Below are 27,322 nucleotides of genomic sequence, written 5' to 3' on the forward strand. Positions count from 1 at the left end.
AAACGCAATTCATCGACACTGGGTTGAAGCGATACTCCTTGCATGTGATGGTAAATGATAAAAACAGACACTGGTTCTAAATTAGAAATTTCGTCATTCATGCGCTCAAATTCTTGTTTTGTTAACTCGACAGTTTCTTTTGCAAATTTCAATGAAACAGGGCGACAGTATCGCGTAGAGGACGATCGAGGGTTATCCCAAACTACTTTCCGGTCGGTAATTAATCTCAATGGTACCACCGATGTTAAAAAAAATGTGAGCGTCGGAGCAGCTAGGATCCATAATTTTTTGCTTGTATTCGTTAAAACCAGAACTTCCATCACAGCCCCATTTTAGTAAAAGGCTGAAATCGTTGAAACCTTCACGAACTAGATTTTCAAATTTATCTTTAACAAGTACAATCAACCGAGAGCAAGTGTGGTTCAGCAATGCTTGTAATTGAATGTTACATACAGTCTCCGTAATTTCAAAGTGCTCAAGTGATGGAAAGCACTCATTTTTCGAAGAAGATATTTTTTCATAAGATGGATAAAAAATTTTAACGGGTGCGCGAACGATATTGTATCTTCTTTTCGAAAGTTTTGCGTCGACATATATTGCCAAAGCATGCTCAATCGAAATGCTTGTCGTGCAGGTGCCTTTCTTTAGTAACGAAGCCAATTCCGCATTTCCTTCTGCTTGCAAAGCCATTCCTGCAGCAAATTTCAGTTCTTGCGGAGTAAATGATTTACGCAACACTTCTGTTTTTCGCCGCTTGGTTCGATCACAAACGTCTTCAAAATCTTTTGAAGGACGACCACCTACATTCCGCATTGTTGAAGATGATGTTGCTTCACCAAAAACGAGTTCGCTCTTCTAACCTAAGAAATTAAATAAAAGCAAAAAATAATCAACCGTAAAAAACATGAAACAATAACTACAAACCATTACTCATTGGTCTTCAAAAACTGATCCTTTTTTCGATTCGCACTCTGCCATCTTCGTTGAAACTCCTTAAAAAGCTTGGAAACGATCTCATCACGACCTTCTACCATACATCCAACATATAGCGACACATATTGGTCGACAGCTTTGCCTTTCTGCTCTACACGCACATCGCTACAGTTCAGAGCACCCTCCAATACGTCTTTTCTTTTTAAGTAAACTTCTATAAAATATAAACAAATATTACTTCTAATATAACTAGAAATTTCATTGTGTGTTATCTAAAGCTTGCTTCATTTAGAATTGGAACAAACTTTTGCTCATATTGTGGTGCTCCTGGTGGACGGATTTGGAAGTTCTTGGCGCCCACGTGTCGGGAATTTTGTCAGCTTCACGTATGTATTTTTGACATTCCGCAAATCGACTGTACTTTGTAAACAATCAACATGAAAGCCGAAAGAAGGTAAAAAATTGTGCACAGTTATTTGGAAAATCCATTGTGGTCTGCATCTAGGCTAGCTAAACAGCTGAAATTGCCCAGAAATACCGTATGGCGCGTTATCAAACGGTATAAGGAAACATTGACGACGATTCGGAAGCCTCAAGCCAATCGTCGGAGTGGAACTGTCGACCGGAAACTGCGTGGTAAGTTTTTGAAGACAATTAAGAGGAATCCCAATCTGTCGGACCGTGATTTGGCCAGAAATTTCGGAGCTGCCCATAGTACCGTGAGGAGAACTCGACTCCGGGAAGGAATCAAGTCGTATCGAGCTAGCAAACAGCCAAATCGGACCATAAAACAGAATAGTGTGGCCAAAATCCGTGCACGGAAGCTATACGACCAGGTGCTGACCAAGTTCGACGGGTGTCTTCTGATGGACGATGAAACCTATGTCAAGGCTGACTTCGGGCAAATCCCAGGTCAAAAATTTTACTTGGCAACGGCTCGGGGGGATGTTCCAGCCAAATTTAAATTTATTTTTGCCGACAAATTTGCACGACAATTTATGATTTGGCAGGGCATTTGCAGCTGTGGCAAAAAAACGAAAGTTTTCGTTACAAATAAGACAATGACGTCGGAACTATACCAAAAAGAGTGTCTCCAAAAACGAATTTTGCCGTTCATTCGATCCCACGACCATCCCGTAATGTTTTGGCCAGATTTGGCAAGCTGTCATTACAGCAAAGTCGTTCAAGAATGGTATGCAGAGAAAGGGGTCCAGTTTGTTCCGAAAAACCTTAACCCACGCAACTGCCCCCAGTTCCGCCCTATTGAGAAATACTGGGCAATCATGAAGAGGAGACTCAAGGCAAAGGGAAAGGTTGTCAAAGACATCAATCAGATGAAGACCTGGTGGAATAAGATAACTAAAACGATGGACGAAGAAGGTGTGCGCCGCCTAATGAGCCGTGTTACAGGAAAAATTCGAGAATTCCTTCGAAACCGTGACGAATAATTTTATCCGTATTTTTTCTTAAAAGTATGAAGAAAACGTTACATTTGTATAAAAAAGATCTAGAATTCAAAAACAAATAACTGAAATACAGGTAATTGTTTTTGTTCCAATTCTATCTGAAGCAAGCTTTATACCGTTTTTCTTAGAGCACATTTCCACTAAACCACACAAAGAGTGATTAACAATTTGAAAGTATTTGGAATTATGGAACTCTACTTTTTATCAATATGATCACCGATCACTGATGATTGTTTATCAGCAACTCCATTCGGTATTGCGAATGTGTATTGACATTTGTTTCACTTTCACTGTTTGACATTTATTTCAGTAAAATGAGATGAGGTATCATCATTCTTTTGTTCGCTGCAGCGCGCTGTATGGTATCTCTTCGACAAGTGAGAAAAAAAGATCAATGTATATTATAGCCCACACTCAGAGGAGCATGTATCAAAGCGTTGAAATGAGATTGGTAAGGGACAGTTCACATCTTACGTAGTTCACATTTTGAGACTATCTGATCCCATTGTAAATCGTAAAAGAAATGGATCCTTATATAACATCAGCATCCATTTCGAATTGTCGTTTTTCTTTCGACGTCTTGGGAAAGGGTGTTATGTGGATCGGAACTGGAACATAATTTGGACACTTCCTAGATGGGTTTTCGGATTCTTTTATTCGGTTTCACGACCATTTACTCGGTTTCACGTTTTCCGAGGAATAGTTTGAGTCAATTTTTGCCGAATGTAAACAAGGCAGGACACGCTAAAAATCGTTTACCCAAATTCTATATTGTTGAAATAAATATGCTTTTGAATTTTATCCAAAAATAAATATTTTTGTTTCAAACATGTTTCAAATTTACTTTGAATTACTCATATGTTTATATAGAGCATTTCCAGCATTTAATTGAAAAAATGCAACCATTAGTAGCAGCGAAAACGTGAGAAATGTTTCATTCAAATCGGAAACACTCATGTCCAACCGGTTTGCGTTTTGGGCTGGAAATGCTCTATAATGAACATTAATATTTTTGATTTAAATGAACAACATTTGGTTGCGTGATTGTCGCAAAAATCACCGATGAGTTTTCAGGCTAAAAAATTAATTAATTTATATTTTGGCGTTTTTTATTGTTATTACTATTGTTTGTGCATCAGGGGTTGGAAAACTAACGAAACCATGGTATCAATTGACGTTTGAGTGGTTTTTTTTATGAGTTTAAAGTTGGAATGATTTTTCGACGTTGTGAGTGTGAGTGCGTGAACAAAATTCACGCTTGAGATTCTCATGCATATTCACTGAATATGCATGAGAATCTCAAGCTTGAATTTTGTTTGCCACATTTGCACGCGAGTTTATTCTCGCAAGGACACTCAATGAATGAGATTTGAGAATGATTTTCCGAACACTGGTAAAGAGAAAGGATCGTCTACGGGTTGATTATTATTTAGTTGTGACATTATGAACTCAAATTGAGAGCTTGGTGACATTGATTAAATATTCCTATTATTACTTAGTAATGAATAGTGAGGCTAGTTGTGAGCAGTAGTTATTCATTATTATATTATAATATGTATTTATAACCCTAGGCCTATTCACACCCTTCGTTAGGTAGTCGGTCATATGTTCTGTAAAAATTGTATTAGTATCAAGTTCAGTTGTGCGTGCCATGAGTATGCTATTCTTGATATTTTCGAAAGCTTACTCTGCTGCTCATTTTAAACTAACCATAATTTGCACTACGGTATAATAAAGCACATCACGTTGTAGCTTCTTAGGTTTAAATATCGGAGTTTTGTGGACTGGAATTTTTCTGAAAACCCACTGGAAAGTCAGGGAATTTTTTTTTTCGACTTTGAGTCGACACCCTGTTTTTTTAGTAATCGTTAAAAGGTTTGATAGAATTTAGTACCCGGTGTACTAAAAATAAGCTGAGTGTACCCGGCCTTGCTCGCGATTCAATATTAGCTTGAGTTTATGCGCCGATTAAAAAACATTCTATATTGTTCGTAGCCCCCCCCTCTTATGTAAGGGGCTACCCCCTATTACCATCTCCTTATACCTCACCATGCCGAATTTGGTTCCATTTGCTTGATTAGTTCTCGAGTTATGCAGAAATTTATGTTTCATTTGTATGGGAGCAGGGGCCCCCCCCTTACAGAAAGGAGAGGGGTCTCAAACCAGCATAACAACCTTTACCGGCCCCAAAAATCTCTGCATATAAATTTTCACACCGATCGGTTCAGTAGTTTCCGAGTCTATAAGGGTCAGACAAACAGACAGAAATTCATTTTTATATATCAATTATGAATTTTGAATTTAAGGGGGGAAGTACAATTAGAAGGCCTAAAATGAGGCCTATCTTTGAGAGTGGATTGCGAGTAGGGAAATAAATGAATGTTAGCGATTCTTTATGTATGTTATTAAGGATTTAATGAAGATTAATTATCAGTGACATTTTTTTTAAATTTTGCAATTTAGCCCAATTATTATAAATAATGTGAAGTCAATTTTTTAAAGCAGCACTTCGCGCCGTGCAGTCCCTACGCCCATGATCACGTCTGAAACAAAAAAAAACAGGACATTAAAGCGCACAACATGAATTAATTCGTATGTAAAAATAATGTTTTTTTCACAAAAAAATTTGAAGTTGAAAAAAAAAATTAATAAAAAACCCTATTTTTTTCGACTTTGTTTATAAAAAAACATGTTATAACAAACAAATCTAAAAAATCTTTCTATTCATGTTGTGGAGAATTTAATTATGAACATAAAACAGAAAACCGGAATCGATTTGAATGAAAACTCTGACCTGTACATTGCACGGCGATTTTGAAAACACTACTTTTCAGTAGAAGCATTTAAAGTTCAACTTTGACATGTTCAGCCATTTGACATGCACTCACTGAATTGCGTATAACTTTTTAAATAAGTTCCGGACGGCTTTATGCTTTTAAAGGCTCATTCCCAGATACATATAGAGTAAATTGAGCCAACAAAATTTTTTTCGAAAAAAAAAATTCTAATTGTACTTCCCCCCTTAAGTTTCTTTGACTAAATTTTGTTTTTGTTTTAATATCATACCATATTGACCATATTCATATTCACGCTAACGGGAAACTAACTGCCCGGCGCTTTTTGATTTTACTAAAAATATTGGAAAAAGATATACGAGTTTCAATTCCATCCAAACAAATTGAAAAGTCATTAACTTCGGCATACGAATAAAGATAAAAAAGGAATCGCTAGGTGCGCTTGTGTTGTGTTCGAAAAGAATGGATGTAAATATTCATATTATGCTTTCTTTATAGAGTCAAAATTCCTGAAGTGGACCACTGATTTTTCACAAATCATTGGATTCCGTTCAAAATACGTCTATATATTGCTCTTACCACGACAAACAATAACTCAAAATATTTCGGCAAAATTCGCATTTAAACAAAAGTTATAAACAATTAAGTTTTTTTGACCCTTTTTCGAAAAAAAATCTTATCTCTAGATCGGGCCAATGAATTTTTCTCCAGTTTTGATATAATCACAAGAAGACATGTTTCTTCCAAAATCACTAAAATTTATTCATCAAAAATGTAATTTGTTTATAATAATTACAATTTTTTATAAACAAATGCAATTTTTTTGGTGTTCCCCACGCGATACAAGATTGCTTTTTTTTTAGAATTGTTCCCTGACTTTTTTCCCATACAGAACCGTTTCAACATTTTTGTCACCAGTATTGGGAGCCGAGTTATAGCAATTTTTGTAACGCGCTGCACCAAGCGCACGGCGCCGCGTCGCGCCGCTCGCGCGTTCACGCATCGGGAAAGACACGGGAAAGACGAAACGAGGAAACGAGTTCGGACCAAGAGCGCGTAGCGACTCGCCTCGCGCGCGAGCGGCGCGTCGCGGCGCCGCGCGCTTGGTGCGGCGCGTTACAAAAATAGCTATAACTCGGCTCCCAATACTGGTGACAAAAATGTTGAAACGGTTCTGTATGGGAAAAAAGTCAGAGAACAATTCTAAAAAAAAAGCAATCTTGTATCGCGCGGGGAACACCAAAAAAATTGCATTTGTTTATAAAAAATTGTAATTATTATAAACAAATTACATTTTTGATGAATAAATTTTAGTGATTTTGGAAGAAACATGTCTTCTTGTGATTATATCAAAACTGGAGAAAAATTCATTGGCCCGATCTAGAGATAAGATTTTTTTTCGAAAAAGGGTCAAAAAAACTTAATTGTTTATAACTTTTGTTTAAATGCGAATTTTGCCGAAATATTTTGGGTTATTGTTTGTCGTGGTAAGAGCAATATATAGACGTATTTTGAATGGAATCCAATGATTTGTGAAAAATCAGTGGTCCACTTCAGGAATTTTGACTCTATAGACGTTGTTTTGTAGCTTTAGAAACTAAACTATCGTACCAAACGCATGTTTGGTATGTTTTACAACGCAGTCATTGATATTTTTATGTTTCCGCTTGATATGAAGCTCTACCCTAATGATTCCATCGGCAATTTTCTAGCAAATTAGTTATGGGCGATCCATTAAGTACGTCACGCTTTAAGGTAGAAGGTGGGATTGACAAATCTGCGACAAGCATTGTATTAGCGCTATGCTTTTCCCTATGCATAGCGCTAATACAATGCTTGTCACAGATTTGTCAATCCCACCTTCTACCTTAAAGCGTGACGTATTCAATGGATCGCCCATAACATCACTTATGATGAAAAATGGGTCCTCCTCTTTCGGGAAAACAAATATTCCAGACATTGTAAAATTGTCAAGACCCTTGGACAAAGCCTGATTTTCAAAATTCACGTGACGCACTTAATGGATGCTTCCTACAATACAATAAGCAAAAAACAGTTGCAACAGCAGCTTTAACTTTTCCCATTGTAAACATTCTTCAACATAAAATCGACTAACTAGCTAGCAACACTGACCGTAATTCCTTCCTGCTGCTTCTTCGTCGCTATCCCATTCCATCCACCATGTTTTGGCCTCCCGCCCCCACAAGGCCTCTATTACTGGCTATGTTATTTTGCCTCGGCTGCTGCTGCCGCTGTTATTCTCGTCTCGTTTCCTCCTATGTATACAGTTTGTGTACCATGAAAACCGAGTGAGGAAAAATTAATCAATATTTTATTGATTTTCCAGCAAACTCGCACAGTCAGGAAAAGTTTAAACTCGCTCCCAAGCTGTGCCCGTTCTCGGTCGTTATTGAGGCACAGTCTGCACAGGAGGATCCTCGAGGATGGATATGGTTGGCGTGTTTGTGGCATTCGTATTATCGTATCGTGCCAAATATATGAGCCCTCTGCCATCCACTATGATGCGCTTGAGTGATTTGTGTGAGATTAATTTTAGCCTCCGTTCGGATTTTTTCAAAGCTATTTAGAAATGTGTTTTGTTTTGGCCAGGATTTGAGCAAAAATAGCTCCCATCGTGGGAGCGACTCCGCACACAACAATAGCTCACAATGAAGCGAATGGAGGTGGAATAATCGACCGAAAATGAAAACGTCTGCCTTCAGTCGTCGGAATTGTTATCTATTTTGGACAGGGACTACACTGAGTGACAACATCGCTCTCGGTTGGTGGTGAAATGTGGGTGCAAAAAAGAGACACGAAAAGAAAAATCAATAAAAGCAAACGCCCCACATAGGAAGAGAATGCGAGAAGTGAAGTGAAACATTGATTTTTTGTTATTGTTGTGATTTTCCACCCCGGCTCCACCCCCGATGAAACGGGCACGGCCATGTATCCTATTTTAATGTTAGACTATGAGTGCCTGCCGTCGTCAGGCCTCGCAAAACTGCCTTTTCCCAGGCCTACACCTACGCTGTTTCCGTTCCTCGACATAACATCACGCGACTTGGGATTACGCGCCATGATTTTGTGATGCTGGAACTGTGATGTAAACGGAAACGAAGAAAAAAAAAAGCAGAAAACTACTTTTCAACATTCTGACGATTAAGTAACGTCGTGTGTTTAAGATAGAAAGTGAAGTGGAATGAGGATATCTGTGGCTGGATTACGTTCGGGAAAATGTGCTCTATTGTGATCACCGCTTTCAGTATCATTGAGAGAGTAGGTACTTTTCCTAGTTCGGTGCTGTGCTGTAATTGTGTGAAATATCGATTTCAGGATTTTAACTTTAATTAATTTGCTGAATTATTTGCGGTACTGATATATAGGGCAGCAGATTTTAATTTAGTTTACGTCAGATTCTGGCCACTTTCGCGGTGGTAAGCGGAGCATGAATGGCAGATGCGGTTCACGTTACTAAAAATAATAACCAGAAATGTTTATATTAAATTCTCATGTGATTTGTTGTGGGTCTGGGAGGAACTCAACATAATAGTCAACGATCTTGTTCTTAAGTTCATCATGTGATTTAATGTGTCGTATGATGGGTTTTGGTCTTTTAAAGGAACTGGAAGCTATCCAAGGTGCACCTGGAACATGTGGATAGGGCCAATGTGATTATGAAAACTTGTTATGATTTCCATATTTTTTTTGTTTCCCGTCTGATTTGAGGTGTCGCATAGACTTTGGTCAAAGTCTGTCCAAGGTCACTTTCCCTGGGGCACCCGGAATATGTCCGGATGTGTCCAATGTGCTCCTAGCCATTTGATATAACCGCCATTGCACTTGTTTTTTAATGCTAATGTGATTTTTATGGATGATGGATTTTTGGTTCAAGTCAGAAAGTGGGGTACCCAGAACATGTCCGGATCCGTGTTGTCAACAATGTCAATTGACGAAAGATATTGGTCTAGCACTGATTTTTACTTCCGACACTGATATTCTTGGTAAGCATAATGTCAGGCGGTACGGATTTGATATTACCATCCATATGAATATCACTAGCGAAAAGTTAAAAATGTTACTTTATCTCAATAAATCTACTTGTTTGTATAACCGTTGCATAGTTTTAACATTACTGATGAACTTTCTAAAGATCATTACTCGATAAGTTGGCGTATTTAAGAAACATTTGCCGTAGAACTTTGAATATCAGTGGTCCCTTTACGATGTCAATGTCCTTTGCGCACTGACATTGAGGCGAATGATATTGATATTCTAACTGTGTGAGCTGATACTGAAATCAGCTGGCTAGTGAAATTCAGTATTTTGCAGCGCTGGTCCGCATGTGTCCAATGTGGTTCAGAACATTTAAGTTAACCAACAAAGCACTTCTATTTGAGCTCCAATTTGATTTGAGGCATCGCATGATCGGTTTTGGTCCAAGTCATTAAGTCTGATCACTTCCCTTGGGGTACCCGGAACATGTCCGGATGTGTCGGCCGAGAACATCATTTGAATAGCTTCATGTCATTGATAATGGTTTGTTGTGATGTAAGGGGGTCGGTGGCCTAGTGGTGACCGTTTTTACTTACTGAGCAAAAGATCGTGGGTTTTATCCCAGGCCCCTTTACATTGCTGAGCTGATAGGTTCGCATCAATAGATCGTAAATATAATTTGTGTGAATTTCTAAAATCAATACATTATATCTCGATTAACATTTGTAGAGCTGTTACAACAGCTACAGATTTCGCAATTTTAGCAGATTTGAACTTTCAGTCGTGAAAATCGTGAAGGAACTGATGTGCTATCACAAAAATTTCGGAATTCGTTTTCATTGCGCGGTAATTTTTAGGAAAAATTATCGCGATTTTTTTGTTATCGTGTATTATGATGTAAGCGTGATGCCAACATTCCAGTTTAAACTGGAATCTTCCGGTTTTTTTTTAATTCATCTAGCAACATATTTTGAAGTATGATTACCAGTACAGAATAATTAAGATGCTTACACTTTAAACTTTAATATTGCAATTTAAATCTGGAAATGCAATATTGCAATTGAATTCTTCAAAATGCGTGGTGATGCTACGATCAAGCTCGCTTCACGGCAACAGGACATGCGTGCTGTGTCACAGCATCGACACGCATTTTGCAGGTTTGGTATTATGTATTATGACAGACTTTATGTCAAATTTCAAATCAGTAATGGAACCATATAAATTATTGTCGTCAATATTAATGATGTATCTCTGTTATTTATTTACCAATATTATTTTAAATTATCGGAGCTTCGTATGCCTTCGTCTTGTGGATTTATTTAATGAAATTGAAGCAACATTTTAGCTGATTCTTATGCAGGGTGTGTACTCATTTTGCTGTTGTTTTACAGGTTTTTCCAGAACTTTTCGTATAATTATTTCCATGTTTGCTGTTTTGCGTTAAAAAATATGTTATTTTTTAGTAAATCAATAATTTTTTTTCATATTAAAACAATATAATTCGTAGTTCTGAAGCAATGCGTAACAACCAGATGCATTATAGATTTGAAAGTTGGAAATACGCCATGTAAGAAGAAACGTTATTTTCTTCTACTTTTTCGTGTTTATTGAGTAGTTTGTGAACCGTTCTCTCTATATTTGGCAAAATATGGTTTGGTTACATTTTGGAGTTACGCCCTTTTCAAATATTAGTCTAGATATTATGTCTTTCATTGTGGTAAAGTATCAAACACCATTAAAATTACAAAAACTATATTATTTTCTTTCACTCGCCATCTATTTGCGCACGGGGCAAACGGTGATTTTGCCGTTGTTCCTACCAAGATAGTCTGTAAGCTAAAATTTTATAATTTATATTGGTGTCATTGGAAGAAAAATGTTTGAATTATTTTGCTGTAGTTTTCAGAGTGGAGAAAGCCTGAGCGAGGCATATCTTGTTACGAAGCTACTTGAAGATAGAGAAGTAGATTCATGCCAATAAAAGAATGCCTGATCTAAAACTCCCGATCATGCTTGGCATGCAAATGTTCGACACCGAACACAATCAACAAAATTATAAAATCATGAAATGATCGGTTCAGAGATAAATAAAATATAATGTCTGCATTTGTGCTAACCAGGTACACAACATAAGCCAGGACATCGTAGTATACCTTGGTTAGCCTGTAAAACATAAAGATCTGAATCCATACCTTTCACGCCAAGGTCGAAGTACTTAATTATCTTAGAGGTAAATCGTCCAGCTCAAACCTAGGGGAAATCATCATTATCCTGAGTTCAAATATAACCGGGATAAGTCACGAATGATCCAAGAGTGTTAAAGTGACTATATTATAAAAAAGATATGAACTCCAGGCATTTCAGAAAACCTAATAATCCAAACCAATTATTTTATATTGCCCATTCTATCATTAAGTCGAATCATCGTATACCTTGTTGAGTCTACAGAACTTCAAGAACAGATATCCTGGATGATTTGGATAATCCAACAATGTTTTTTTTAACAAAATTGATAATTTTAAATGATGTTATGAACTCAAAATGTTAAAAATTGCTCAAAATGCTTAGCCTGTAAAATATCTTTAAGACAATTTGGAGAATGATAAATATATTGGTAACACATCTTTTTATCCCACAAAATGTTGTTCAAGATACAAACTCCAGGAAAATTTTAGAAACTTTTAATACTGCGTTTCCCTGACCAGGTCTCTTGTATTGATATATGCTTTTTTCGACATAACAAAACCACATTAAGGCTCATTTTTTGCAGGAGACTCTTTGATTTTATACGAATTCCATGAGATGTTGGAGATCTAGATCATCAACATATTAATGCAAATCTCATCTCATATATGTTTTACAAAATAGACGTATTGTAGAGCAACTCTGGAGCAATTCCGCTGAAAAAAACATATTATTATCTATAAACGGTTATTTTTCCTCGCCTTTTTAGTTTAAGGCAGCGGTGATTTTTGGGTGTTTTTTTTTAATAACCGGGAAAATTGTAAAATTGGATTCAATGAAATGCTCCTCATAATGGCCATGGAACTCTAAAAATTATCACCGGAATATCCCTGGAATACTCTTCAATACTTCTTCTTGATAGCTGTTGTCTCGTATTTACATGTTCTCGATTTTGTAATCGCAATACGAGCTGAAAAGCTACAATGACCTAGTGAGCACCATGACTCGAGTCGTCTTTCAGTAGTGTGTATTACATGGAGAGCCCAACCGAGATAATAACCTATTAAGAATGCAGTTAGTAAACTCTCGAAAAAATACTAATAATGTCATGCACCAACTAAAAGTACCTAGAATCAGTGTTCGGAAAATCATTCTCAAATCTCATTCATTAAGAGAGAATAAACTCGTGTGCGAATCTGGCCAACTAAGGGGCCATGCATTAATTCTAAATTGGGGAAAAATGTAGCCCCCCTTCCCCCATTGGTCACGTTTTTCCTATAACTAATGAATTGTTTGTCACAAAATCTTACACTCCCCTCCTTAGTGCGTGTCATATTACATTTACATCACACCACATCTCACGCTTAAGATTCTCAGGTATTTTTATGCACTCACACTCATAACGCCAAAAAATAATTCCAGTTTGAAACTCATAAAAACCGCTCAAACGTTAATTACGCCAGAATATAAAGCAATGAATTTTTTAACCTGAAATCTCATCGGTGAAGTTTGCGCAGTTGAATTTTGCAAGGGAAAATTCATACGCGAATAAAAACTCCCTTATAAGATTTGAGTTTTTGAGTTTTTCAGAACACTGCCTATAGACTGCTTGATGTATAAAACCGTAGTCTTTCAAGCCGTCACGACATTCTTACGCACATCACATTTATCAATGATGGACGCGAACTGAATTTCAATCGTATGTTTGTCTATGACATGACACCCAAACGGGAAAATTGTTATTTTGGGCCGACTTAAATTCTATTTAGATAGCCACGTGATTTCCAGTCGCTTGCAACGATGGCAATAATATCTATAACAGGGCATAGAACACGTGCTTTTTTGGGACGCAAAGCACACGCGACATGCAATGGTGTAAATACGACCCTCCATCTCTGACGACTGACTGGGAGCAATGGAGATATGGAATATATAGAAACACGCCACAATCCAAACATTGGCAACGATAGACGGTTGCAGCCAGGTCGTCTCTAGTTAGTAGCTCAGCTAGCAAATCAAGGTTGTTGACCGTCTCAAACAGCAAGTCAAAGCATAACATTAGGATTGTTGTGGTTTTTCATACCTTATTTTCTATTCTTTTCGATGTTCTACACTACCATTCTAATAAATTACATTTTTCTTTCTCTTTGCAGATTCACAATGTTACTAATATCTGGGAATAGGTTGCCTTCGAGATAAAAGAGAGAAAGATCTACAACAGTGACGGAGGAAAGATAGTGTAGTGCTTAATGCTTAAGTGTTTAAAAGTGTAGCAAAGCAAAGTTTAAAAAAAAGAATATGGCAACCCCAAACTACAAAGAGCTTAAGCTGCAGTCTCCGGCTGGAGCGGAACCGTTTCTATACAATTGGCCTTTCTCGATCGGCGGAGGGCACGATAATGGCATCGAGCTGATCGAGAATGTTCGCTGGGTGTGCGAGGACATGCCGGAAATCAAATCCGCCATAGAGGAAATCAACCTGAACGATATCGACACCGGAGACTACGACGCTATGAAGAATTTGTGCGATCGTTTCAACAAAGCAATCGATAGCGTGTCCGCACTGGTAAGTGTTAAATGTTATATACCATACCATTTTCTTACCATGATTCTTACGTTATTTATAAGAAATGTAAACAAAAGGGACGGACGACCCCAATAAAATTGTAATGGTTATTTTAATTAACGACGTGTTCTGGGTATCATCCAAACCATTTGTAGAATAGTTCTATCATTTGGGTAATTGGGTAATCATTCGTTTATGGTATTTTTTTTTTGTATTAAGGGACCCCGGTGTAGTGGTTAACATCCATACCTCTCACGTCAAAGTTAAGTGTTCAAATCTCACGAATGACCCAAGACTGTTAAATTTACTGTAATAAATTAAAAAAAAACAAAGTACATTCGCGAGGAACTACTTTTGATTCGGGGGGCTACTTTGGACACATCAAATTTGTTGAACAAAATGAAGTAGATTAAAGATTCGAAATTTATCCACAACTTTCTACTGAAATCGCAGTATACTAGATCATATAATATCATTAAGCGATTCTCAGAATTATGTGAACAAGTTTAGCGACGAGTTTTATCAAAAGTGTAACTTCTCAAAAAATTTACCCAAAATCATTGTTGAAACTTCAGTTGTCCCACAGCTGTCTACAGCAGCAGTCGATTTTTTATTTCGTTGTGAACCACGCGATAGCCTGTTTTCGAGACTTGCTATTATATAGTTGCTCTTTGTTCGTTGCTAGCAGTTCGGTGCCTTTTATTGCTACGGTGCAAGATGTGTGAAGTAAAAAATACCATCAAGTTTAGCTTCAGTCATTGTGATGCTAAACCAAACGTAAATTTCGCCAAAGCACTCGACGCGGATCCGGCTGAAATGGAAGCTGTTTATCGCATTGGTGAGGAAAGGGGAGTCTTCATGAAGTTCAAATCAGAGGAAGCGATGCTCCATGCTCTGACATTCAATTCGGAGGATTTAATCTTCCACTATGCGAATGGAACGACGGCAAAGGTACGCATGTCGCATGCTGGTGAATTCATTCAATATGTGCGTGTGTATGACTTGCCACCAGAGGTACCCGACAACGAGCTGGATAAAGTGCTGGGGAAATATGGGAAAATTAAACGCATCATCCGGGAGAAATTTCCAACTGATCTGTGTTTTGAGGTATATACAGGGATACGCGGTGTATATATGGATGTGAAGAAGGAAATCCCCACGTCATTACATTTCTTCAATCGCAAAGGAAATATTTTTTATGATGGCAACAAAGATAAATGTTTTCTGTGCAAGGCGGACGGACACCGGAAGCTTTCCTGTCCCAAGCGGAAGGCTCGGAAGGAACCGGAGAAGCAACTGAAGGAAAAAGGAAAGCAAAGTGAAAGAAAACAAAACAGCAGCAGTTCGTATGCTGGTGTAATGGTGGAAGGTGCGTCGTTTGTCATTAGCGATCAGGAAACGGACACGGGGTTCGAGATGTTGAATGAAGAAAACGAAATGGACGTGACGACCCCGACGACCGACGAGAGTAGCGGAGAGCATGCAACGGGAAACGATGTTCAGAAGCAGCAGCAGCGATCACGATTCGGGTTCAATGAAAATGAGGAACAAATTCGGGAAAGAAAGAAGTTGCGTGCACGGGAGAAGACCGCTTTGTCGCCGCTTCGATCGCCACCAAGAAAAATCATATGATAAAATATGTTTGTATATATATTTTTTTTTTTTGTATTTTGAGTACCAAAATTGGTATTCTATGTTACTCGGCTCCGCTAAGTTATTTTTATAACATTCGAGCCTGCCAAATAAACGAACAGAAAAAAAAATTGTTGAAACTTGTAAAAACATTCACAACCTCCTCTCGGGAGTCGACAAGCATTCTTCATACCGGATAGTGAGGATATTCCATGTGAAAATGGTTTATAGCAATGTGATTCAGGTAAATGAAAGAGAGTTGATATACTAAATCTCCATCATACCAAAAATTCATGAGTTTTTTTTTAAGTTCTCTCAAACCAGTAACTCGACTGATCTGACTGTGAGTTTTATACATTTTTTTTTATGGAGTTTATGATGTTGATTGATTTTGTCCATTTAATTAGCAAAACATAAGAATATTTATCACGTGTCCAACGTAGTTCCTCTGTTTACATTTCTGACTGCGGTTTGACGGCTATATGGCGAACATTTTCAAAATCATTCTTGGTCGTTCATATGCTTCACATTACACACCATAAAGGTATCCCTATTGGATGTACCACATCCTATTGTTATCTACTTTTTTATTTTATAAGGACAGGTTAAAGTTTACTAACACCAAAAAAGTGTCAAAAGACGGTATTGAAGAATTGATATTTTCCCTTGTGAAGCTTTTGGGAAAAAAAATATTCATAATTTGGCCGACTATTTTTCTATAATTTTGACTCAAACTACATTCCGGTTAGGGGCTGACCATAAACTACGTAGACAGTTTATGGGGGGGGGAATTACACGGCCCATACACTGAGGCAAATAGACTTAAGAATTTCATAAGGCTCGACTTATGACTGTACCTAACTTCAAGATCGAACAAAACTAGCAAAGCCGTTAAGGGGCGATCCATTATGTACTTAAGGGGGTATTCCCGATCTTTTTCTTCAAAAAATCAAATTTTTTTTTTCACGTTTTTTTGTACTTTAGACTATATACTTTCATCCCCCCCAAGCCGTTTTCCGATCAGCGTATTCGGTGTCCAGGCATAGCTGACTAATGGTAAGAACCCCCAAAATGGTTTTAACTAAAGTCAAAACTTTAAACGCGTTTTTCTCGAAACCACATTTTTTTATCGGGCGAAGATTTTTCTCAGAAACTATAAGAGATATTGACTTGAATCTTTGCGCATTTTGTTCCGTTTTAAATTCTTTGGAGCTTCTCCCACTTTCAGCCAAAAATATTAACATTTAACATTGTTTGAAGCACCTTAAAGCTGCAAAAAAGCGGGCTAAAAATCGCCTGTTTTTTCATATGGCCGCCATTTTGTTAATTTGTAAGATTTTTTGCTGCCAACGGGAGAAGCTCCAGAGAATCTTATGCAGATTATTAATTTCATCACGAAATCTGTTTCAGATGAAGCCGATCCAGAGAAAAGTCTTCGCCCGTCCAGGCGTTTGCGGCGAACAGGGGTCTGTTTGCCGCCATTTTGTGTCGAAAAAAAATTATTTGTTAACTTTAATGTTCAATAAACAAGAATCCCAAAGAGTTAGGCGCATTACTATTCATTTTCCTTGAAAAAATTAATTGAAAAACAGGCCGAAAAAAGGCAAAAGATTGGGAATACCCCCTTAAGGATTGGGGGTTTACAAACAATATATTAGTTTTAGGAAAAACGTTCTGAATGGAAGTTCTCTAACTAGAATTTAATTATACAATCTGGAAATTGTTAATCCATTTCTGATTTTATGTGAAATTTTATGTTTTTTTTTTCGTTTGTTCAGTGTAGCACAAACACCACCACAAGCGCGATTCATTGACAGGACCACATCATATGTTTGTAAACAAACGTGCACCAGATATGTACACCCTGAATAATTTTGGTGTACATCGGTGCAGTTCTGGTGTAGCTACACTGCAAAATCGAAAACGAAATAAGATACGTCCTTTTGAAAAGTTACTTACCTTACCTTATCTACCTTACCATTTAGGTTAAGGTCTGGATGCCCTTTGTTGTAACAAAATTAGTCTCCATTCAACTCACCAGCCACGCTGTCTGCGAAGACTATGCAGGTCGCCTTCCACCTGGTCGATCCAACTTGCCCATTATGTCGTCTGACATTCTTACGCCGTGCCAAGCGCCGATGGTGCTTCTCCCAACAGTTTATGCCTTCTGAAAAGTTACGTTTGAATTGAGCAAAGTTTCATGGACATTGGAAAAGGTCGCGGCTGATCGTTCGTTTAATCATAATTACATAATCATAGTTCCAACAGATTCACGTCTTCCTGTGCTGCAATTAAAAAGAGAATTTAAAAAAATTAAAGAAATTGGGAGAAGATTTTAGAATGAATTTTAGGGATAACATCAAGAGACATCAGAGAAAAAAATCCAAATAAGTGTTGGGAAGAAGCACTCTAAGAGAGTTTTGACTAGTACTCAAAGTCAATGATGAGTGATCAGAGTAGCATTGTTAAAAAGTTCTGTGGAAAATTCCATGATCATTGTTAAGAGGATTCCAGGTCTTTTTATAATGAATTTTCAGGTACAGTTCAAGATGGCCACCCACCGGGAATTCCGAAAAAAAAACCCACGAATTTGTTATCACCAGGAAAACTCCGGGATTCAATGGCACCACCGGGAAAATTTTACTCAATGAATCAATATCTTCACTTTCACAGCTATGCAACACTTTCGTCTACCGTGAAGGTGGGTTATTCCGCGCACTTAACTCGAGAGTAAAGCCTTTCCCTCTTCAGAAACTTGGGAAGAAGAGAAATGCTTCGGTCAAATGTATCATTGATAGATTTTTCATTAAAAAATATAAGATTTGTTACAATCAGCACCAAAATTTCAAAATTTGCCTCGCAAAATAATTGTGAACGGTGCATATAATTTTGCGCACTGATTCGAGTGATGTTTGTAATGCCGCCCACTTTTATTCAACTAAAAATTTAAACTCTAACTCTGCTGGTTTATAATTTGCTGGATAGTCTTGCAACACTTCCAGGATACTATTTTTATTAAAAGGATATGGAAATTACAGTCAGGAACTCTTATTCCCGGTTAATAGGGAGCGTGAATAAGGAACCGCGTATAACCCACAGCTTATGGAATTTTCACTAATAGGGAATGTAGTGGATTATCTCATTTGTTTCAATGTACAAAGTTGTTGAACTGTGTTATGCCATTGGATATAGGTTTAATTGGGAACTACATCGCTAGAGCCCTCCCCTTGGCTAGTTTTTGCATATTGCTGTTGGTGGGCGGGCGGTCTTAAATTCATGCTTTATAGTGGAGTCGCGCACGGCTTCCGGAACTCGCGCGGTTTTCGTAACTTACATAATTTAGTTCGAAACGGATTTACTTATTCAATCGGTTTACTACGCGGTTTTAACTACGCGCACACGTCACAGCATTTTTTCCATAACTATCTTGAAACAATACACACGGAATCCAGTATTCAAGCTCCTAACATAGGCTAGTCCTTCTGCTGTATTGTCAAAGATAGAAGCTAAATTTATTCAAATGGGTCAAGTCTTGAAAACTAAGCTGTCACGCAGCTCCAGCATGATACCCAATAAAAAAAAATCACTGAACATAGTATCATTAGTGATGATGTTCTTACATACATAATTTTTTTTTGGCGATAAGGGCACTACCGAGCAGCTCGGCATTTTTTTGTTGGATCTCAGTGAAAAATTTGCCGAGATTCAGCAAAATTTATGTTTGTTAGCTGAATCTCGGCAAGTTTTTCACTGAGATCCAGCAAAATAAAATGCCGAGCTGCTCGGTGGTGCCCATCTCGGCAAAAAAAAACTTTCTTTCCCCTAATTGTTTTTCTCGGATTTACATAGAAACTTTCAATGAATTATTAACATCTACACAAGTTTACTAAATGCATCTATCTCTAATAATTTGTTTCTCTTTACATTTTAGGAAAAAGGCACCTCCCTTTCGAACCAGAGATTCACGTATCCCTCCCGTGGGCTTCTACGGCACATCATTCAGCAGGTCTACAATCAGGCAGTTGTTGAACCGGAAAAACTAAACCAATATGAACCGTTCTCACCGGAAGTGTACGGTGAAACGTCGTTCGACTTGATTTGTCAGATGATTGACGAAATCAAAATCACCGGAGACGATGTATTCGTTGATCTGGGCTCCGGAGTTGGGCAGGTTGTGCTTCAGATGGCAGCGTCGACGCCAGTGAAAATCTGCTATGGAGTAGAGAAAGCTGATGTTCCTTCGCGGTATGCTGAAGGGATGACTGCCACCTTCAAACTGTGGATGCGGTGGTTTGGCAAAAAGTATGGGGACTATGAACTCATCAAGGGAGATTTTCTAGCGGACGAACATCGGGAAAAGATTATGTCTGCGACGATCGTTTTCGTGAACAATTTCGCTTTCGGACCGAATGTTGACCATCAGCTGAAAGAACGATTCGCTGATTTGAGAGATGGTGCCAGGATAGTATCGTCCAAAAGCTTCTGTCCGTTGAATTTCCGAATAACAGACCGTAATCTCAGCGACATAGGAACCATTATGCATGTGAGCGAAATGACTCCTCTGAAGGGGTCTGTTTCGTGGACTGGCAAGCCTGTTTCCTACTATTTGCACATTATTGATCGTACCAAATTGGAAAGGTATTTCCAACGCCTCAAGACAAAGGGAAACGAGAATGATAATCAAGCTGGCGGAAGTACAAATACTAGAGCAACTCGGGCTAAGAAAGATAAATGCGAGAAAGCGGTGACAAATGACGACACTAGCTCTGATAGTGACGTGGAAGCTGCTGGTCCAGCGAGCAGAAAACCGTGGTCGGATTGGTGCAGTGGGAAAGAGAAAAGTAGTCAATCGGAGGAGGAAAACAATAATTCACCTGTATTGCGGAATGGACGAATTCCGACAGCATCGAAAAAGCGTAAAAAGATCACCAGAACGAAGACAGCGGCCAAGAAAGATCCTGCTGTACAGGCAGCTCAACAAGCGGCAAAAGAAGCACAGGCTGCTGTAACAAAGCGAAGAGGACGGGTAAAGAAAGGTCGCCAAAGACGGGCCCTTAAAATCAACGGTCTCGATCTCTTGCACAGTGAAACCTTATTGAGTACATCTGACCAAGCTATCGGTAAGCGTCTGCCTCCAGCTGCAGGTTGTGTAGATCAACTGCTTACCTCTTTGGCAGGAGATATGCAACACAACGAGCTGAATATTCCGGAAGCTCCTTCCGAGACGCCTTACGGTTTGCAAATATTGCTAGATTTGTACAAAACTCAGTTTATAAAAGCTATTGAAGCAATGCGGAAATCATCGTACAAAGACAATGTTCAACACCAAATCGACCGGGAAAAAGAACGCAATCAACGTCTGTTGAACCGTGCCGGTCAGCTGGAGAAACAGATCAAAGTTCTGATAGATGACAGTGTTGCCCTTCTGAAGGCTCGGATGAATGAACTAGGAATCAGCACAACCAGCCAAAATGATCTGCTTTGCAAAGCGAAGGAAATCGTCGGTCGACACAAAGAACTACAAGTGATGGCAGCCAAACTGCAGAACCAAGTTACCTCAATCGAACAAGAGCAGAAACGATTGGTGATGCAGCACGTCCAGAGGATAGCCGATAAATATATCAAAACGGAAGAGGTAGAGATAACACCTAAAACATCGCACGAATTGGTACTCAAAGAAATTGCCAACACACTTTCTCAAAGGAAAAAGCTCTACGCTCAGGTGTCTAGTATGGAGAACGAGCTGAACGTAATAGAAAAGATAGCCGACGAGCGGAGGGCAGCCGCAGCAGTACAAGCAACCATCGTTACACACCAACGAGGAGATCAGTCGCTACAGCAATCATCACATCACCAACAGCATCGTGAGCAAGTTCTTTCTCGAGAACAACCTCACCAGCGTGGGGAAGAGCTGCGACGCGATGTTCATCATTCAACGCAGTCGCAATCTCAATCGACGTCCGTCACTGTTCATGTTACTCAACCGCCTTCATCAAAGCACAGCTCTGGATCTTCTAGATCTCAGAGAAAGTCCCGCGAAAATCGAACCAGATCTCAAGAATGGCCAGAAATCCCCGACATTGGAAAGATAGAGGAAAACAACCCAGAAATACTGGCACAAAAGATACTGGAAACCGGAAGGCAGATTGAAGCCGGAAAGTTACTAGCAAACAGCGCCAGTAAGCATCAGAAAGACCGGGATAGTAAAAATCACCACCTTCAACAACAACAGTATCAACAACAATCACAATTGGCGCTTCAGCATCCCCATCATCCCCATCCAGGTGATGCTGCGTTGATGCCCGCTCCTTCGACCCTAAGTAAATCGCACCATCGTGGCAACAATAGCGCAAATACTACTGCCAACGTAAACATACTTAAAACTTATGTACCTGGTCCAACCGCTGCTGGAGAAATGGTAGGAGCACCGGCAGGAGGTAATACAACAAGTGTCAAAGTCGAATCGCGCGCAAAACTGCAAGATTCGCACAAGGTGGTGAATTTCGAAGATCGATTGAAAAGTATCATCACCTCAGTTCTTCAAGCACCTCCGAAGACGCTCAGCACTGGAGGACCGCTACAACAGCAGCAACCTCCACCGCACCAAGTCTCAACGCAACATCACTTGCGAGACTTGCCACAACCGATACTTCTCAGTCACGGAGAACATGTATCACCAAGCAAATCATCGCCGTACGGAAAAACGGTATACCTTGCAGCTGGTGCTCAACCACCACCGAATACGATGCACAGTTCTTTACACGATACGACGTCCCGAAGTAGTAGTGGCAATCAACACCATCTACCTCATCCGTCTAGCGGTGGCCCATCATCTTCCCAGCCGCCAAGTCAGTATCCTGCTATGATGAACACTGTGACATCTACGCACCATCTAAATGCCACCACTACCATAACATCGGCCCCAATTTCGCCGTATAAAGGACACGGCACTAGCCAAAGTACGAAAATATCACCGAGTTCCAAGTACTATCAGAAATCAATGCCAATCAACCACCATTCACCAGGGGCCAACAGTACGCATCAGCAGATACTACAACAGCAAGAACGGGAAAGAGAACGAGAACGCGAACTCCGACAATCTCAAATGGTCATGCATTACGGATCTCACAGTGGCCAATCCCATTCCACAGTTGTGGATCCACAAAACCCTCATGTTCAACTACTGCCACTGCGTGGCGCATTGGACGGTAAAATGGAATTCAAAACGCCCGAGCAATTCCGCTATGATCATCGCAATCCGATCGAACCTCCCATGGCTCAGAGCCATACACGAAGCTCGTCAGCTACTTCACTGGATGGCGAATATCATCCTGCTGGGGTAAACGTGCGCTACGTTGGTGTACCCACAAACCCTCAAACGCTGCAACAACAACAGCAGCAACCTCAACAAGCACCTTTGCAACAACAACAGCTGCCCGGAGGTAACAACTCTCGGCCGGGATCGTCATCCTCGCAACCGGATTACACCCAGGTATCGCCGGCAAAAATGGCACTGCGACGACACCTTTCTCAAGAGAAACTGACACATCCGATACCGCCGTCGACCAGCACCGTAAAGACCATCGGTGATTTGGTGAATGGAGAAATCGAACGAACGTTGGAAATTTCCAACCAATCGATCATCAACGCAGCGGTCAACATGAGCACATCGGCGGCAGTGGCAGCGGCTGCAGCAGCATTGCCTGCAGGGCATACCGTTATCAATACCAACGTTCAGCGACCGGAGCGCGTCAGCATTCGAGTTCTGGAAGAAGCCGCTCTCAATGGCAGGTGAGTTTTGAGCTAGAATAAGAATTTGATCTTCCGTCAGACAGGTATTTTGAGCTATCAGTCCAAAATAAAGGTTACGATTTTGCCCTGAAATCAGATTTTTTTTTCTTCAAAATACTAAACCAAATTTTTGCCGGCACCGATGGTGTAGTGGTAAGCGTGGCTGCTTTCTCACCCCAATGGATATGGGTTCAATTCCAGTCGAGGTCGGTGGGATTTTTCTGAGGCATAAAAATCTCTGGTCACGTCTTCCTTCGGAAGGGAAGTAAAGCCGTTGCGGTGGTCCCAGCTCATGTGTGTTGAATGGGTGCGATATCCTACGCAGGGGTGGAAGCTGCCTTCCTACACATTCGATTGCCGTCAATTGATGGCAATAGATGTCCGTCGGTGATTGGCACTAGATTGCGGAACAGAGACCAACGTTAAATAAAGGAAAGAAGAGATGAACCAGCCTCTGGCTAAAAGTCTCGCTAATAAAGATAACCTAACCTAACCTAAATAAAGGAAAAAAGATCTACCAAATTTTCAAATAACCAGAACTAGAAAAAAAAATGTAAAACATTCGGAGCTTGAGAAAAATATCAAGAACTATCGAAATTAAGCAAAATTCTTAAGCTTATGGGACTAAGAAAAATATTCTAGATTCTGGAGCGTGAGACCTAACCATACTTTCAAGATTCAAGAATTTGGAAAACATTTTAGGGATAATCCACATATTACGCAAGATTTATAGCGAAACTTTCTTACTTTTTCTTACAAGGGAGTAAAAGAATATCAGAAATAGATACCTAACGCATTTATGAAGAATACAGAACATATTAATGTTCGATGTAAGCTAACTTACTAAGGGGCTGGTGTAGCAAATTACAAAGAAAAATCTTACTTAATAAAATGCATGTCCCTTATGGCTTACAAAAATTGTCTTGATCCCGGACATACATGTTCATGCATCCTGAACTTACGGGTCACATTTGCTTGCATCCAGTGCTTTAAAAAAGGTTTTGGCAGTTAGAATACAAATATATTAGCCTAATATTTCCGTACATTATCAAATTTTTAAGATTCGAGGATTTCGTGAATTTGTAAAAAAAATACAGGTCTTGAAAAATAACATGATTACGAGAATTTGCAATTTCTGCTTTTAGCTGGATTTTGAAGTATCCGAAAAAAAATACGGGACTTGGAAGAGTAATCAAACTTCCGAAACATGAGATAAAAATTAGGCTTCTAAGACTTGGACAAATTTTCATGATTCCAGAAATTGATTTCCTGTTCATGCGAGATAGCTTTGTGCAGGAGTTCTTGGCTAACTACTCTGAAACAACAAGACCAAATGTTCGATATCCTTTGAAAATGTTTGTAAGTCTTGAGCTTGCATACATTTTCAAACATACCAACCTTTTTTTAGACAATTTTCAAAATTCCAAGATTTGCAAAAAGGCTCAAGACTTCGGAAATCAGTCAAATTTTCAAGAATCAGAGGCTTCGAGATTCATAGAATTAACCAAATTTCAACCTTACGGAACATAGTCGGGATAGTCAAGATTCTTGGAAATATAAGCTTATCATTCTGTAATGAATCAAATCTTTTTTCACAGTGCCCAACCATCATCATCCTACAGTCCCATTTCTCGGCCAAACAGCAGAGAAATGGACAAATCGCCCGTACATATACATGGTCAAAGCAATTTGGCCACACTAGCCCAGGTGGCTACCTATAATCACAAGAAGCCATCATCGTCCTCATCGTCTGCCTCGTCGACGGTCATATCACCTCGTGGTGGACCTGTTCAGCAAGTCGACAGCCGAGTACATCCTGTGTCTTCGCAGCAATACCCACAACAAGGTGCAACGCCGCACTCATCCGTCGTGTATCCACCAACAAGGGGAGATAAGCCGTCCTACCAGCCTTCGGAACGTCCTGCATCTGAATCAACTTATATGGCTCTTCCGCGAGCTGACATAAAGCCGCACCTAGATTCGTACTTTATCGATGAACATAAACGACATCAACAGCAGCAACAACAACATCAACTGCATAGGCAGGAATCCCAGTCGGTTGGTCCTCATCATCATCCACCTACTTCCCATCATCAAACTGGTAGCGGTATGCGTGCCATGGGTGATTTGTATCACCGCAGTCATGCGGTTGGAGCGATTGAACAGTCACACCCTCGCCGAGAACCGGTAGCTTCCCACGTAGTGGATGATCGAATGAACGGTAGTCCACCTTTGGAAGGTTTGCATGAATTTCAAAACACTTATGAATAAAAGTTTAGGTCTAAACTTTGTATTATCCATAGGCTTGGCTGCATCGTTACGAGCTCGAGTGATTGCACAGTTGAACAGCAAAGAAGAAGATGTCGAACGGCACCGACGGACAGACCATACCGGATCTGGCAGCAGCAACAATACCATACAATTAGTACAAACACCCCACGTCAAAACCGAGAGTAAGTTAAATCTTTCAGTGATTAAGTAATGAAGTCTCATTAATCTGCCCTTCGAATTGTAGAATATTCAACCGGAATGAAGCGTACATCGCCGATCATAGAGAATCCTCCTAGGCCTCCGAAGATGTTGTACACCGATTGCTCGGACGCCATGATCAATTCCGACCTACTGCATGTAGGTCGAAGCAATTCAGGTCCATCACGAGGAATGGGACCGCTTATGAGTCCCGAAATCAACTCACTCTCCGCCGTTGACGATCGGCAGCATCTGTTGCGTCATGGCAGGAACGACGTTGACGGTATGTCTTTCTATTTAATTTTGCCATATCCCGCTGTCTAATGTTCTGTATGTTTTACTACATGTGATAACCCGTTGAATAGTGTCTCTTGTCACTTCAAGATTAATTTAGCATAGATTCATTATACGTACGTTTCCTCTGTGTCACCTATCTTGTCGCTAGCATTCATCCCGCACATGCTTTTTCGTGTTGTCTAACCGAGTAGTTCCCTACGTTTTATTCCAAAACCTAAAACCACATTCATTCGAAAGCTTCAACACCTTTTCCTCTTGTCGGTAAACAATTATTGTTTGCACTAATTGCTAATAAACTTTCTCTTTTATACGAAAAAGGATGCTTTGCAAACGACGAATTTATCCATAACCAAAGCGATTTCCACTAAACTTGTTTTTAAAATGTTATTTTGGCGATCAAGCAGGTATTTACCGATTGGTGTGACGCTTTAACAAGATTGGTTTGATGTTGCTTAATATATGCACTTGACGTCGCAAGAGTTTCTTGTAATGGACGGGTCTACACATCAATCACTGCAAACCAATCATGCCATGTCAAAGCAGTTGCAATAATGAAATGAATCTGACATTTGAACAGTTGAGAGTCTTGAATTTTGTTGGGATTTTTTAACAAAAAAAAAATCCGTCAAATAACCGCTAATATAACGGCAGTACCCCATTTGCCATAACGCCGTTTGGCATAATTGCTCTTTTCGAACATAACTGCTTTTTTAAATCATGGTTTATTCTTCAAAAATATGGGAGAATTGCTCATGTTCGAAAGAAAGGAAAATACCTATTAAATAATTATTATCCTTTCTTTTGATCATGAGCTGTTCTTTCATATTCCGGTAGAAGTACAACAGCCCATGAAATAGAAGATTCAACACTATTTTTTATCGTTATAAGTAGTCTTTTTCCTCATTCATGCTGTTGTTGGTTTGCATAGGCATAGGGGTGACATTGCAAGTTTTGTTTACAAAAAACTGATCGACCCTTATCAAATGTTTCGCAAAAATTATCATTTAGGGTCGATTTATTCACCTTCGTTTAAGTTTCCAACCAGATTTAATATACATGGGTAAACCTGGTTTTAAAATTTAAGCGGAGATGAAGAAATCGGCCCTTAATGGGTAGTTTTCCTTCTTTTGAGCTAAAGAACAGATAAAGCATTAGCAAAATTGATTTGACATGGAATGACTCACAAAGCAAACG

At 39.3% G+C, this 27,322-nt stretch overlaps 1 protein-coding gene across 4 annotated transcripts in view; it reads left to right on the top strand.

The window, feature by feature from the left end:
* The window catches only part of gpp (grappa), a 53,809-nt gene that overhangs the window by 12,003 nt on the left and 14,484 nt on the right, over positions 1 to 27,322 (top strand). For all 4 annotated transcript variants that reach the window (XR_010518737.1, XR_010518738.1, XR_010518739.1 and 1 more), the window contains exons 2-6: positions 13,528 to 13,939; positions 19,503 to 23,362; positions 24,961 to 25,601; positions 25,666 to 25,815; positions 25,878 to 26,114. Coding sequence is in view for 1 of the 4 variants with exons in the window: in XM_065236639.1 (XP_065092711.1) it covers positions 13,673 to 13,939; positions 19,503 to 23,362; positions 24,961 to 25,601; positions 25,666 to 25,815; positions 25,878 to 26,114 (5,155 nt within the window). In the remaining 3 variants the exon portion in view is untranslated. The remainder of the gene's footprint in view (positions 1 to 13,527; positions 13,940 to 19,502; positions 23,363 to 24,960; positions 25,602 to 25,665; positions 25,816 to 25,877; positions 26,115 to 27,322) is intronic.

The sequence above is a fragment of the Ochlerotatus camptorhynchus genome, unplaced genomic scaffold (assembly GCF_037179485.1).
Source record: "Ochlerotatus camptorhynchus isolate MF236.1 unplaced genomic scaffold, CSIRO-AGI_Acam_v1.1 ptg000558l, whole genome shotgun sequence".
Lineage (NCBI taxonomy): Eukaryota > Metazoa > Arthropoda > Insecta > Diptera > Culicidae > Ochlerotatus > Ochlerotatus camptorhynchus.